This window comes from Phaeoacremonium minimum (assembly GCF_000392275.1).
Source record: "Phaeoacremonium minimum UCRPA7 unplaced genomic scaffold PA7_03_scaffold_405, whole genome shotgun sequence".
In the NCBI taxonomy this organism is placed as follows: domain Eukaryota; kingdom Fungi; phylum Ascomycota; class Sordariomycetes; order Togniniales; family Togniniaceae; genus Phaeoacremonium; species Phaeoacremonium minimum.
In genome coordinates this window covers 37,468-52,756 of record NW_006921307.1, presented here as the reverse complement: position 1 = coordinate 52,756, position 15,289 = coordinate 37,468, and the positions used below count along the sequence as shown (strand labels likewise).

Sequence of the window (15,289 nt, the reverse complement as noted above, 5' to 3'; positions counted from 1 at the left end):
TGACTCTGTTGTCTGTCTGGTGGCCCATTGGACAGCTGAGCTCATCTCTTTTCGCTTGGTTCTTCATTGCGAACTGGCCAGCGGACGAGGGATGGAGATATTTTGTCATGACCATCGGCGCGGTCACCTTCATGATGTTCATCATACGCTTTTTCATTTTTCAGCTCTTTGAGTCGCCGAAATATTTGCTCTCTAAAGGCAGACAAGCCGAGGCTGTTGCAGTCGTTCACGGGATTGCTTTCAGAAACGGAGCAAAAACGTGGCTCACTGAGGAGATAATGGATGCTGTGGCAGACAACGAGTCGAGTTCTCAGTCAGCGAGACGGCTGTCGACAACAAATATACTCAAGAACAAACTGGAGGCCTTTTCCACAGCTCGCATACGGCCGCTGTTTAGTAATCGCAAGCTGGGCATGGCGACCGCGATAATTTGGTTCTGCTGGGCCACGATAGGGATGGGCTATCCGCTCTTCAATGCTTTCCTGCCGCAATATCTTTCTCATGGAGGCTCAACGTCATCCACGGATGAGGCTCTCGCCACTGAAGTCACCGGAGAGACTTACCGGAATTATGCCATTACCAGTATTGTTGGCGTTCCTGGCAGTTTGCTAGCAGCCTACACTGTAGACCACAAATCGCCTTTTCTAGGACGACGTGGCACGCTTGCAATTTCAACCTTGGTATCCGCAGTCTTCCTTTTCCTGTTCGTCATTTATGGCAGATCATCAACATCACAGCTGGCATTCTCTTGCATCGAGGCGTTTTCACAAAATATCATGTACGGCGTCTTGTACGCTTTCACTCCGGAGATCTTCCCAGCTCCCGTCCGAGGTGCTGGGACAGGAGTCGCTAGCTTTCTCAACAGGATGACTGGTCTGGTAGCGCCGCTTATTGCGGCCGGCATCCCAGGAGATGGCACTACTACCCCTATATACCTCTCAGGAGCGCTCATTTTTGCAGCGTTTTTAGGCATGTGCTTAATCCCTATTGAGACACGTGGCAGACAGAGGTTGTAGTTTTGTTATAGACACGTATGTAGAATGGATATATTCTCAATCGATCTGATCATCTCTCCGCGAAGATCACATACAAAATCTTGGAAAATCTAGGTCTATAACCTATTGCAAACCACTCCATATGCCATGATATCTTCAGACATTGAATGCGGTATGATGAATCGTTCCTCCAAGATGTGGCCAGAGCTCTCCCAAACCAATTGCATTCCCAAATGAAGATACGCCTAAGCCACAGTAACTTCTTCGCATGCTATCTACAGCTTCGCGCTCTCTTTGACCGAGCCAACCTTCAATTTCTCGCCGTACTTGTCCAGCACTTTCTGGCTGTGGTACTTCCAGAATGACTTGGATGCATCCTTGCCAGCCATGCGCTTCAGAATCTTCGCTCCACCGGGATGCTCATCGGCAAAGTCTGTGAGCCTGCGTCAGCAGTCTGACTCCCTCGCTCATCCCTTCACGGCCCCGGACTTGGCTCTCTCGGATTCAATAGAAGGGTGCAGAGTCTTCCGCGGGGATGTGAATCGGAGTGAGAGGACTTACCTGTTACATCATAAACTCCTGTATCCACGATGATCCACATGCGGTTGGCCTCATCTTTGTGCTTGGCGACGTCGGCCGTGGAGTATGATTCTGACATGTTTGAAGAGCCGTGGCGTGTGAAAAGGCGGGGTGGCACGTGGAAGGGTATGACAACGAGTCTGCAGTGGCGTTTCCTCGACCCGAGACTCCTATACTGTTTCTTCGGAGGTCCCAACAGGCGTCTTGTTGTTTGTCGTCTTCACTTCAATCGTTCCTCGGGATGATTGAAGACGAGATGCGAATGTGGAGGAGTGTTGATTGTAAATGCTCTAAAGCTGTTTGGCCGAGGTGGATCTGGGGTAAGCCGCCTGCTAGCACGTTGGACCTCGGCAACTCTGCTCAATGTTTTAGCTCCCGGCCAGGGTGACAAGCAATTGACGACCCCGTCATAGCATCCCCCAGCGAGTCTCACATATGAACATGTTCAAGTTTAGATAGACATGTCTTTGGTGGATTCAACATCACATACATCCCGAGCGCATATGAATGAGTCGTGATCATCTAGTAGATTCGCAGAATGCTACAATTGACGCCTCAGTGCGCTATACCTCTATGGTCCAGTCGCCAAAGTCCCAGATGCTCGACGCCCCTCTTCCCAAATGCCCTTTCTATGCAAAATGTAGACAAAGTGGAGTCTGATATACATCTAGGTGCTCATGACAGTTCCCAAATCTAATGCTCTCCTGAACATTTCTGCGAATCCCTGAGTACCGGAGCAATCACTTGCCTCCCGCTTTTCAATGGCTTTCGGGAGCCAATCCGTGATCTTCTGTATGCGATGTTGATTCTATCTAACGTTAGCAGTACTCTGAGGAGATGATTTTATAATGAACATACCGAGGGATGAGTGCTTATCCATTCCGGCGGCTGTATTTGTTGTTGTCGGTCCATTCTCTTCCAGAAATCCACCGCCTCTCGCGGATCGTAGCACGCCTCGGCCATCATCATGAGCCCAATATAATCGGCTTCGCTCTCCTGAAGCCGGTTCATCGGGCGTGAGAAAAGGACATCGAGGAGACCGCCGCCAAAGAACTGCACCACAAACAGCCCGCCGGGAATGGCTACTGAGAGCAATAGCAGGCTTCCAAGCAGGATGTTCACGCCTATTGACTGCGATAAACGCTCTGCAATATGTTCCGCCAGATTATGTGCTATTTCATGGCCCAGGACTGCAGCAAGCCCGCTCTCATTCCGTATCAAGGGCATGATACCGCTGTAGACGAAGACCTTGCCACCAGGGAGGACGAATGCATTGGCTGTTTGCGGATCATCAATGACCATGACCTCCCAGTTCTGATCTTCCATGCCGCTCACGGGAATGAGGCGCTTCATCACTCTTTTGACCATCAAAGTCCTCGGATCCCATTCGGGCAGAAAGCGCGCCCCGCCGTGCTCAACCTCGTAGAGAACTCGTTTGTATTGCATTTCGCTAACTTCTTGGACGCTCTCCTCGCTGAAGCAATTGAAACGCTTTCGGCCGCTGACAGGCACTGTCTGTAAATTACTGAAGTAGAAGACCACCGCTGCTAGGGTTGCTACAACTATCACGCCATGTGTATTACGGCTGCGAGCTATGCGCCCGAGCTGCCCCGTGGTGACGAGCGGCTTAGCGTTCTGGAGGCGAGGGTCATGATCGTAGCGCTGGAGTCGTCGGGGAGTTTGTGAGAAGAGACGTCGTGAGGACGGAAGTTTCGAGGCGATGGTCGGCTGTGCTAGCGGAGAATGGAACGCAAATGGACGGACAGGCACTCTAGGGGAGGCATTGCAGCATCGCGGAGTCGCAGGCCGAAAGGCTGGAACTCGAACAACGAGCAGCCGACGTGGAAGCATTGTCGGCGTTTCCAGTAGCAGCAATCGCCGTCTGAGAGTTGGAAGGTGCGTCAGCTGGGCAAATCTCCCAGCCGGCCCGGGCGCCTTTGTGAAGAAGCTCACCGGCTCGGGGTTAGCTCTCTGCTCAGGTGTGTCATCGCCCTCGCTGGCGATAGTGGGTCTTTCTTTTTAGGTCGGTGGATTTACGGCGAGCGATTCGTGTAACGATGGCTTGACTTGCTTCCCGCATATCCCCGGTAGTACGATACCCCTATCCTCTCACTACCACTTCCATCGTCGACAATGTTTCAGGGCACGCGATGTGTTGATTCTGCTGACATGATTGCCTCCAACTGAATGTCGGTCTTTCCTTTTTTTTATTTTTTGGTTCATATCTGTGGCAGAAAATGTCACGATCATAGGCCAACCCTGCCCAGCCACCACTCAACCCCTGAGTTCAGATGTCATCGACCATCTGGCGGTGGCGGCTAAAGTCTTAAACAAAGAGGGTTTCCTGCGCTGACCAGGCTCCTGGATTCCTTGTATGATTTCCAAGTCGCATCAGCCCGAGTGGCGTTCCCAGATCTTCCATGCTGCCGAAGAATTGATGCTTTCCAGACCATACATCCGAAACAAATGCTGCCGAGAGACCTCCTCAGCCAATGTAAAGCTTCCTTGTACGGTAGCCTGCAGAATCCTCCTGCGTCGATTCTGTTTGGCAGGTACTGCATGTCTCAGATATGACCTGTCAGTTGCCCGGTCTGGGCTGACCTTAATGGAATAAAACCAGGGGCAAACGCTAGAACGCTGCGTACTAAACGTCGAAATCTCTTTCAGACTCAAGAGCCTCTGTTTAAGAGAAAGCATCCAGAATTGAGAGATATATCATAAAGCCGAGGTGCTTTAACAATGTACGGGTGCTTTCGAAATCATATGCATGACGGTGTTTGCTAAGGGCTTGCGTCACTTGCATCCGTTACTTGTTCACATGTTCAACGCCCGATCACCGGCCCGCTCCGGTTGCCATCCGCGAGATTATGGCTAACCGAGAATTTTGTATTGATTGAAGCTCAGATCACAGACACTGGCTGCTTGTTCTGCCGGAGGGCTGCTAGAACCTGTGCGACAATGCTGTAGTGGGCATCTACGCGGCATATCGTCATCTTCCCTGGGACTCCTCGAACATGTGCTTTGTTCTCCTACTGTACACCGCCGTGAAAGGCTCTATATCAACATTGAGGTGGTAGGAATGTGGTGGAGGGTCACATAGCATCTCTCCCCGCTCTTACAATACACTTTGAGACGCGACAGCCACCCTTTCCCTATCTTCACATTGTACAAGAACATGTCTAGGTTTCTCTCATGCTTTTCATCACTGCTGTCTTACGATATCGATGCCTGGGTAGTTGTTCAACTGCTGCCATGTGTCTGTGCTACCTTGGTGAACCGTGCCATGACTGCTACCGCCGCTACCCAGTGCAGCATAGCTGCTCTTGCCTGGTGATCAATGCTTCGCCTGGGCTAGGCCTTTGTATAGGTCGTCAAATGCGAGGCTGCTTCGGTTGTCGTGGCGAGGAATATGATGAATATGATAGATCATGGATGCCAGCGCATAATCAATGGCTGATGACTCCTGCATGTATTGCTCCCAAGCAGCAAGCCTACTTACAACTGACTGCATTGCTCTGGAGCCCCAAAGATGCATCATTGTTGAGGATGACTAACATTCATCAGGTCATAGAGTCAATGCGTACATGGATTTGTTAATTACATATAGAATGGTGAGGAGAGAGGAAGGTCTGGGAAGAGTATAAATGTGCCAGATTTCATTTTCCATCAAAGAAAAGCAGCGAGCAACAATCTTATGCTCGTCGCCAGCGTCCAGTTCAAAACTATAGCAACATACAGAAACATCATACTGTTGAGTATATAGTGGATCCAACTCGTTTCAGATCTCTTTGGATATCACAGACCATCTCATTGTCAAAGGCACCAATTGTAGCTGTACGCTGTCTAAGTCTGGTTGTTCGGTATGCCCATCTGTCAAGAGAAATTCCCTTGAACTAACAAAGCTCTCTGGGAATAGGTCTCGTACACAAACAACAATGTGCGATTTTGACGAATATCTTTTTACTTGCGGGTGCTCACGCGTGAGGCTCAAGAGCTACTGCCACTTCGCCCGAAACGAACCAAGGCACCGGTGTCGTGGCGTCAGAGTCCTAAAGAATGTCTGGGAGGTGCCAAATCCCTGTCCCAATCATACACCGCAAACACAGCAATCACAGTAGAACGGACAACTTGGACCCAGCAGTTAGCATGGTAAGCCTATTTATTACAAGCCTTTCCAGCTATCGAGTTTTCTTCTCATTAGCTGCTAATGTTGACTATGTAAGGCAAGGAAGATGGCCAGAGCCATGCCCATGGAAACAAACATCGCTGTGCGTCATTGCTGCAAACTTGATTGATGCTAGAAGCTCAAAAGTTAGGCATCTCACTGATAGAGGATGAAGGGGGTTGTATCTGGAGGCGTATTTTCAAGGGTCTCATGTGTGTTCAGCCAGTCTCAAATCTAGAATTTAAAATTTAAAAAATGGTTTGGTCACGGCATTCTTCGAAAGGGCTTTTCAATATCAATCTCCGCAATGAAAAGTCGATGCATCGTGCAGATTCGAAGTCCACCTAGATTGCTGTCCCATGGTGAAGTCAGTTAAATCTGACTACATTTCGCTGCTGTGTTCTACCGAAGTGTAACCTTGCTGATGCGACCATGTGGGCCATGCAGACAATGTCACTATCAGAATATTCGAGACGGATAGCCGAACGGCGGCAAACATCATATCGGACATCTTGCGTGTTACAAGCACCGATGACGGCGGCAAAAATATGACGGCTCACACGGGATGTTGATTCGCTTGATTTATCTCGGTACTAAGAGTCCTGAACAAGCTTATAACGAATCTTTCGAGCACATAGCTTCTTGTGAAGATCTACGGAATACTTTGTGAACTTCCTTACATCGTCAGGAAAGATCCAAGTGACACTGAATACTCAATATCAGGAGCCTTTCGTTTAGCATCAGGTGAATTGCTCTCAACATGCCCTCTGATAGCTTATATTAATGTAGGCATTGGCATTGTTCTGAGTAGTCGCCTGTTGGATCTTCTTCGTGACTTGAGGATACCCTCTCGACCGTATAATATATTCAGCACGATGATGGATTATAGACTCCAAACCGTGTGAGCGAATCTTGCACAGTCGACAAAACGGCCGTGGCTACTACGTCCATGCATGCATGGGCCTAGAAATTTGCTTGTATAAGGATTTTGTGGCTGTGCAGTGTAACACGCGGATATGATTGTAAAAGAAATCAAAGCCTGGGTTACGAAATCCGGAAGCACTGTACGTTTGCGCAACTTTCATGATCAGAAGTGTCAAATATCAATTTGCTTTCCCTGGCTTAATTTTGTATTGCCTCGAGCAGACGTACTCAATGAGCTTGCGTTCCTAAACCAAAAATAATGAATGCTCTAGCGATTCTTCCCGATGTCATCGGCTTGCGAAGCTGTTACCGTGTCGATACAAAACCCTTGAGATTCTCGACCAGATATGACACGTATGAAGATCTCTCAAATCTCTCAAATCACAGAGAGTGACTGTATCTCATCCGCCGTTCCTCGAGTCATTCTAAATTCGTGGCTCCCTCGACAACGCCGACAACATTGTAACGCTTCGAGAAGAACGTCACCCAGTCATTCAACGTCGACTTTTCCTTGTCACCCAGATCCTTCCAGTCAGACCGAACATCCTCTGGTTTGGTCGAGGTCTTCCCTAGTGCTCGCGATGCATCCTTTCCAGCGAACACTATAAAGTCACATTAGTGTAAATCCACACGGTTGGCCGGATTACTGTCACGTTCACAGGCACAGCAGCCAGCACTTCAACTTAGGACTCAGTCTATTACATACCGTTGTATGAACCACCAGGTTGGTAGGCCTTGTTGCCAGTCACATCATATACCTTGCCCTATGATAATTAGATTCGGTCATCAATGAGAATGTGAACTTCAGCTGGATCATACCTTAATGGCAACGTAGCATTTGCCTCCGGCTTTGCCTGTTGACTCACATTAATAGAAAGCTCAGCGAGAGAAAGGGGGAAAAAAAGTCAATGAATGTGTCCACGGTTCGGATGACAGACATGCGAGGCATACAAATGGACCATCCAGGGATGAATTGATAGAGAGCCGATAACATGGGAGAAAAGTGCACTTACCATCTGCCTTGGCGAGCTCTTCTAGAGAGATAGGGTCATCTTTAGGCGGATCCAGCTGCACTGGCGTTTTGGGCTCAAATTTTGCGGCCATCTCTATGGCTATATTGCCTTGCTTGAGACTGCTTTCTTCGGTTGTCGAGGAAGTCGAGAGAGAGGGGGGGAGACGAGTAGAATAATGATCGCTAAAGCAAACCGAATGCACGTCACTATGCAGCTACTTCAGGAGCAAATGCGTGTGTGATAGAGATATTGTTTGGCTCAATCACAAACGAGGCTCAACAAGCTATTTGACCGGACAGCTCTTGAAACAGCCTCGGTCGGTGCAAGTCGGTTTCGGAGTTGTGGTTGACGGTTTAGTGTGGGGTCCCCGCTGATGGCGAGCAATCGATAATCATAGCCTGTGATTCGCCAACCTGTGGAGGAAACGGATCCCTAGGTATACTAAGGTACAGCTGGTAGGGAGGATTGATTGCGCCATTATGCAGGAAGCAATCAGTGCGAGGTCCCCTAAGGAAGCCCCCGAAACGTCATAAGCCAATCTAGCGGAATGCATGCATGTAACGAAGCTTGGAGCTATCGCCCCATCAATAGCTGCGCTTCTCAAGCTCCGTTCCTGCAAAGCTCCCGTTCCGAAGACATCCCACAATCCGAAGGCGCTGACAGCCAGCCATTGATTATAAATCTCCCAGGACACACGACCTGGAGATTACATAGCCAATGTCTACATCCGCTGCGACAACGCTGTCGCTCTCGGGGCCGATCCGTGCTCTTGTGCGAGTCCAAACACGATCATGTCAAACCGCCACGGTCCACCTGTCTCTTTCGCATCGTGGCACTCGCCATTGGCGGTCGACCTTTACCTTCGAGGTCAGGCAGAAGCGTTGCCAATCGACCGCACGCAATGCGCGAGGAACACCCCCTCCGCCGAAACCATCGGCAACAGGAGCTATATTTCGCATGTTCGGAGGCAGCTTTCGAAACCTTCTCAGCACCTTTCGCGGCCAAAGACTGAAGGCTGTCTTTCGCCAGAACCCTGAAGAACTGGTTCTAGCTCTTGTCATGTATGCACCAATATCGACCACATTGGGCTTGTCGAATTCGCTAACCCCTCTGAAGTCTCGCCGCTTGCGTTGGCATCATCGTCTATGCAGTCCGACTGTACTTCACATACTTTTACTCGCAGCAGTTTACACGATATCCGGCACCTGTTGCAAAGTCTCTTCGCCGCGCTCTCTACTATAGTAACTACAGTCCTGACCATAAGTTGGCGCTCAAATACTACAAGCTCGCCCTCGAGCAATGTGACGAATTACGGCTTGATCCCTTTTCGGATGAAGTCATGGGAATCAAGATACAACTCGCAGCATGGCTTGAAAGGATAGAGAACTACGAAGGGGCTATCACCGTTCTAGAAGCTCTGCTGAAGGACTGCAAAAAGTGGGTGGATGTCATGGAAACGAGTGTCAAGGAGGGCACTCTTGCAAAGACAAATGCCTCTCTCCTACCACCGTCCGGCCTACGAGATGACCCCGACAAAGAACCGGCAGCACCAGAGACCCTGTGGGGAAAGCGAACCAGAGTTCTGGCGAAGTCAGTGGGAATCGGCGTGAAGTTAGGGGAGCTATATGCCGATGAACATGTCCTGGAGCAAAACAAGGCGCACAAGAATCTTACCTGGGCTGTGGAAACAGCTTTGAAAGAGTATCAAAGACGCACTGTGGACGGCCTTAAGGAAGGTGAAGGTCCTTGGATGAGTGCAGAGGATATGGGAGGAGCCCTCGAGTGTAGGTTTACGAAGCCTCTTATGCCATTGAATGCGCGAACCTTTCCGTGCCATACGTTATCGTGGCAGTTCATTTCGAGAGCAATTTACTAACACCACGTGTAGCTTTGGGTCACAGTTATGAGAGGAAGTCTCAGTTCCATCTCGCTGTCCCGCTCTTCTTCCAAGCTCTTCGACTCTGTCGCGACCAATGTCACATGGCAGTCATAAGTAAGATAACCCAGAATATACTACCTGCTGGTAGCTCCGCCGAGGCTTAGACCTGGCGGTCAACGCCTCAACAGCATTCTGCACGAGATCGAGACTAAACATCTACTAGTGAATAACCTAGCAGCGTCGTTTGCACAACATCCTCTTCAAGCGCCATACGAGACTCTAGTTGGCATTTTACCTGGAACGGAGACAGACGATGCTTCATCGCCACCTGCGCCTCAGAAGCAAACACGAGCTGAGCTCCTAGGCTCTGCGCGCCGATGGGCAAAGAACGCCTACCAGCACGCCAAAGAACCCACCGGCGATCAGCGAACGCCTGAATGCGATGAAGCTTGCGCAGTCGCTCTCAACAACCTTGGTGACATCGCCGCCATGACAGGCAAGGCTGAAGAAGCGCGGAAGAAATACGAACAGAGCTCAAAACTGAGCCAGAAAATCGGGTTTACGGACGGCGTGAAGCAAGCAGAGGCTGGCTTGCGACGACTCACGATGTGATCGGTATCGTCACCTTGCTGGGCGGCAAGACTTGAATAGCCTATCTGGCTCTGCACATGAGATCATGGCGGGAGGCAATGGCAGCAACCAAGGAACACACCACGAAGGATCAAGAAGCGATATCGGGCGATTCCTGGCCCCGGAATTGTCTCTACAGACGGCAGTTCTGAACGGCAGTCAATGCGATAAAGGACCCTGAAGTGGAAGCCAGAGAGGATTTGTGCGGCTAGCAATTAAGGATAACCAGATTTGCCAATTGCTAATTGACAGCTCTATGCTAAATGTCAGCACGCTTTAGTGGCAAGCTATCGCTCAAGAAGCCCTACACTACAGCGCACGCTGGGAAATCTTTAGCAAATTTCGCGTACCGATGTGTGCACTGATTGCTTTACAACGTCGAAGCCACAGCAGAAGGACGCAGGCTACTGACGCGATGCAGTGACGACATTGTCAGGCCACAATTGCGTCTTTGGCAGTACCGAAAGACATCCGCGCCGTGGCCATGGTTGACTGGGCATTGAGAAATGTTAACCACACCGCCAAACTCGGGATCTTAGTCAGTGCAGCACGTGGTACAGGGGGTAGAGGGTGGTGGTCTACCGAGTACTTCGGCGGCTTTGATGCGGCTTTGGGCAGGCAGGGCCCAATGAGGGACGGCTCCGCATGTTTGGGGGTGGCCTGGACCTACCATCGCGAATACCATCAGGGGCCGTCACGCCTCCTCACTGCAGCACCACCCGAGACCCTGGGCCTGCGGCTCGCGAGAAGATTAGATGATCATCATGTCTATATCGCCACCAGACTGCTCGTCGCAATGAGTTGCCCCAGATGCACAAGACTTGCGGGCTTAGACGTCCTAGACCCTTGATACCCCAGCATGGAAAGAGCCCGACAGAGCCAATTTTATTCAGCACCTGGTCACCAGCCGCCTCCCGAAGCGACGGGCGTCTCGTAAACTCAGATCGCGCAAATCTGCAGTAGTATTGCAGGTGGGGGGATCTGTATGTGACATGCGCTGGCGTTGACGATGGCTGGAGTACTCTACTTTAAGCACGGATTTGAAGACTTGTAGACGCATGTCTTGAGGCATACAGGGACAAGAGATACACAGGTGAAAACAAAGAACCAGCGCTAGATCGACTCAGATAAGACCGTCTAAATCGAACTTCTTCTCCTCTCACTACTGGCGCAGGCACTTGTTTTGATTGAAGGGGGTTTTTCTCACCAACTTCCGAGTCTAGCTTGAGTTGACGATCCAGAAATAGCTTACTTACACACTATATCTGCAGCCACGACACGGCGCTCTTACTGGATGGGTCAGCCGGCCGAAATGCCGTTCGTGATGATGGGTACCGGCCGATTGCACGGCTATTCTTTTTTGCTTCTTCCTCTCTCTCTCTCTCTCTCGATTGTCCCCTGCTCTTCAGTCTTTCCTATCTTACCCACCTCTTCACATGCTTCTCATTGTGGCTGAGGTTTAAATGGTTCGTCTCTAAAATAGCACGTGTCAAGCCAGCCTCATCATCCAGGGGCCCGATCGACCGTTCGACCCCAACACAAATGTAGATTTCTCCCAGGCGAACGGCGAATGCCTACACTACAGCACGCCCCCAACAGCCCTGTCTGGCCGGACCGTGCACGCCAGCGCCCTGGGGACTCCCCTGTGTATAATTTTACATTCTGACCTGGGGCCCTTCCCGCCGGGCAGGAGACACCGGTCATACTGTGGTGTAACCTGAGATAGCACGGCCACAACTGCCCGAAGCAGCGGAGCTACTGCGAACGACGTGAGATGGGATGGGAGCCCGGCATGTCTGTATGTATGGAGATGGGGCTAGGTGTTAGAGAAACCAAACAGCCCCGAACAATATCCGCCCGGTGGTCTAGGTTCCATAGCAGATGAGCATAAAACCCTCGCATAAAAAGATCTGGAAGGAAGGCGGCCAAACAGACAGACAGACAAACCGGGGGTTATGTTCGCCATCCTCGGAGAAACGACACACTGCAACGCTCCTTTGTGAGCTGTATGATGAGGGGTGCGCATGGATCATCACAGAGCAGGTCTTGTTTCGAAATTAGGAGTGAAGAAAGTAGACATGTACGCGGGAGAGTAGGATCCCACAGATTGATGCGCGTGGATGCAGTACCGGGGCCGAAGGAGGAGGGGAGGAAGGGGAGGGGCACGGCGGACGGCGGAGCGTTTTCTTTGGGGATACCGGAAAACGGTGAAGCGGACGGGGGTCAGAGGGGGTGCGTTTGGAGTCGGAGCAGCACTACTGAAAGGATGCTGACAGTGCTCGTGTATTGGCCAGAGGCACTGAAATGGCGGTCTTGGCGCAAGGAGTACCTAATTAAGCTTAAAGTTTGGATCCAAGGAGCGCAAGGGGGTGCGCCTCTGGACGATATGGACGTTTTGGGCTGTGATATCCTTGACGCATGTATATGTACACGTCGTCAATCACAGAAGAGCCAGTCTCGCCAGTCTATCAATCCACGGCGTGCAGAAGGAACCTGGAAAGATTCAAATTGTCTTGCAGCTTATTAGCTGTGTCATCGGGGCTGGTGGTGGCAGCAGCAGAAGGACAGCACATGTAGGCTGTAGCTACCTGAAAAGGGTAGGGTGTAATTGGACCCTTGCTTGGCGACCCGCGAGGGTGACTTGGCGGGCGGAAGAGCAGGCGGGAGCCTCTCCGCTCTACCGCGCCGACGACCGTTATGCTCTCCGTTGCGTCGCTTCGCACGGACTGCAACACAGTGAGAACCTTGTTTCTTGGGCTGCACTGTCCTACTAGACTCCGTAGGGGCCCCTCTGTGAGCCGTGCTCGTGATCTTGGACTACAGTTGCTATCGCCGTCTCGAGAAAACTTACCTAAGCTGGTTAGATAAGGTATTTCCGATGCTGGAGGAGGGCATCCGACGGGTCAAGCGACAATGCAAATATGGGTTATCTCCGACTTAGGTCATCTGGATTCCAGATAGCTCCATCTATGGAGAATGAGTCCACTGCCTAGTATGCAGGACAATATAGGCAATGATATTTGCTGTGAGTGGTCTCCGCCATGATCACCATGCTTGTCTTAGGTAATATGGTTCTTCAGAATCTTGTTATCCGTGTTGATGTTGTGCTACACTCTGCAGACTGTTGTGGTCCTTCGACTCTGATAAGGTATTGGCGGGGCGTTATCACTTTATCAAAGAAGTCCTATCATGGACAAACAAGTAGTGTCGTAAATTTGCCGATAAGTCTTCATCTTGCCTATTACCGAACGAGCCAGAAGCTTGGCTGGGCAGCGGCCTATCAGGTGCCAATCTTCGCGATCATGCAGATGAGGTGACAAGGGCCTGGCTCTAGGTAGACCATTTTGCAGCGCACGATTAGGGCAGGCGAGCGCTTTGATACGAGCTATCTGCTCTCTGGAAATGACACTGGAGATGGTAGAACCGCACTACCGCCTCCGTAGTGCCGGGCGCAAAGCCTCTGGGGGTGGCTTTCCAATGGCGGCCGTGCCGAAGAGAGATAATTCATGACCGGACCATGTTCTACGGCCCCGATACTACCAGTGTTAGATGGTCTCGGTCGCAGTTTTAGAACACTCAGACTTAGTTGCTCAAGGCTTCGAATGATTGTCCAATGCTGATTTTGGCGCGGCTCTTATCCTGGAAAAGAGGGTAGGACTTTGCGATCGATAGAGATGAGTGTACTAGGAAAGAAACTCCGCTACAGGGTGTGACCGAGCCCTCCAGTTACTCACCATTTTTGACTTTCTAAAGAAACCCCTCGCTCATGCAGTATCGCCATAAACCAATGGAAAATCTACCTCCGACCAAGACCATATGAAGTGCAAATCTCCATTTGGCGAGCATGTCTTAATGCAAGCCACTAGTCCGCATCTAAATCATCAGAGGCATACCCAATGGTTGTCTTGCTAGAAACTCCGCTCTTGAGGCAAGTGGATTCATCGAGGTCTTCGAGAACTTGAGATTCTGCATCCTTTAGGTTACTGCGCTCGGTTAGTTCGAACAAAGTTAAGCCGAAGCTAACTGAACTTCTAACACAAGCATCGCCTCGCTACCCACTCGTAGGGCGGGACTTCGAGGCCAGGCGGGAGATGGCGGCAAAGCTAAGCAGGTAGCTTGGCCACGATAATATCCTTAATGTTAGCTGACGCAGAAGGTGGTTCTGGGTCTTTTGAGGCACCTCTTTCCCAAATAAGGAATTGTGTGTTTATGGCATTGATCATCAGGCTGTGAAGGCTTTTAAGAAGACTCTCATCAAACGCTGGTCGAGCCGTTCAGACTTTTGTTTTGCCGTACCGACAGATCTTGAGTGGCTTTACTCTCAAGTGAATGGTCCTAATCGGAAGAATCGCCGAGATGGCTTGTCTGCCATCAACCGTGCTGGATTCCGACAGGGTACGTGGAAGAACTTGACGGTGATTGCAGGCTTTTGGACCCCAAGACGAGACAGCCAGTAGGGAAACTCCCCAGCCATTCAACAACAGTGCAGATGCAGGGCCACTTGAAGGCTCGTGGCTGATGTTTTAGTAGGTCGTGTTCCCAAAGTAGCTCTGTTAACTACTTCGAGTGCGATACGTCGCAAGCATCATACAAATGTGGCAGCAAAAAGCAGGGTATAATGAATCGGACCAGCTGCCGGGAGATGCGTGTCGGTGCAAGTCTTCGCGAGTACCAGAGCGCAGGCCTCCCCATTGCACACATGCCGGTAAATTTGCCCAGCGAGGCGGTAGTTCCAGCCGGATCCCGGAGACAGGTACTGTCTTTGAAACGGACCAAATCTGATGTCTGGAACCCTTCAAATGGTTGTCAGGGACTGGATGTACCAGACAACTAAGGATAAGTCTAACGGCTATGATTCTCTTGTCCAGTTGTTCACGGACCCCAAATGTCGTGGCACAGCCCTGTGAGCAGAGCTATTCAAGTCCTAAGCTCGAGGCGGTACGCCAAGACTTACTAAGTCAATAGATGAAAAGGCGGGCTTATGGACAGACGGTACAGAACTCCCAGAGGATGAAGATTCCGCAGTTGTCACCGAATGCTCTTCCCGTTGACAGGCCAAGCCAGTGGCGTCGAGCAAGAAGGCAACTTATCGTAGCCAGCAGCT

At 50.7% G+C, this 15,289-nt stretch overlaps 4 protein-coding genes across 4 annotated transcripts; 1 reads left to right on the top strand and 3 right to left on the bottom strand.

Annotated features, from left to right (window-relative positions):
* Positions 1 to 1,270: 1,270 nt before the first annotated feature.
* UCRPA7_5170 (putative cytochrome b5 protein) lies at positions 1,271 to 1,653 on the bottom strand (the record flags this gene model as incomplete). The annotated part of the gene is made up of 2 exons (XM_007917717.1): positions 1,271 to 1,428; positions 1,557 to 1,653. The coding sequence occupies 2 exons, from the start codon at positions 1,651 to 1,653 to the stop codon at positions 1,271 to 1,273; spliced, it is 255 nt and encodes an 84-aa protein (XP_007915908.1).
* A 588-nt stretch (positions 1,654 to 2,241) lies between these two features.
* On the bottom strand, positions 2,242 to 3,020 carry UCRPA7_5169 (putative mitochondrial metalloendopeptidase oma1 protein; the record flags this gene model as incomplete). Its single annotated transcript, XM_007917716.1, has 2 exons — positions 2,242 to 2,382; positions 2,433 to 3,020. 2 exons carry the CDS (start codon positions 3,018 to 3,020, stop codon positions 2,242 to 2,244), a joined length of 729 nt encoding a protein of 242 aa, XP_007915907.1.
* Positions 3,021 to 7,083: 4,063 nt separating this feature from the next.
* UCRPA7_5168 (putative progesterone binding protein) lies at positions 7,084 to 7,767 on the bottom strand (the record flags this gene model as incomplete). The annotated part of the gene is made up of 4 exons (XM_007917715.1): positions 7,084 to 7,265; positions 7,370 to 7,427; positions 7,483 to 7,517; positions 7,677 to 7,767. The coding sequence occupies 4 exons, from the start codon at positions 7,765 to 7,767 to the stop codon at positions 7,084 to 7,086; spliced, it is 366 nt and encodes a 121-aa protein (XP_007915906.1).
* An 866-nt stretch (positions 7,768 to 8,633) lies between these two features.
* Positions 8,634 to 10,167, top strand: UCRPA7_5167 (putative tpr domain-containing protein; the record flags this gene model as incomplete). The annotated part of the gene is made up of 3 exons (XM_007917714.1): positions 8,634 to 8,737; positions 8,793 to 9,460; positions 9,779 to 10,167. 3 exons carry the CDS (start codon positions 8,634 to 8,636, stop codon positions 10,165 to 10,167), a joined length of 1,161 nt encoding a protein of 386 aa, XP_007915905.1.
* Positions 10,168 to 15,289: the final 5,122 nt, after the last annotated feature.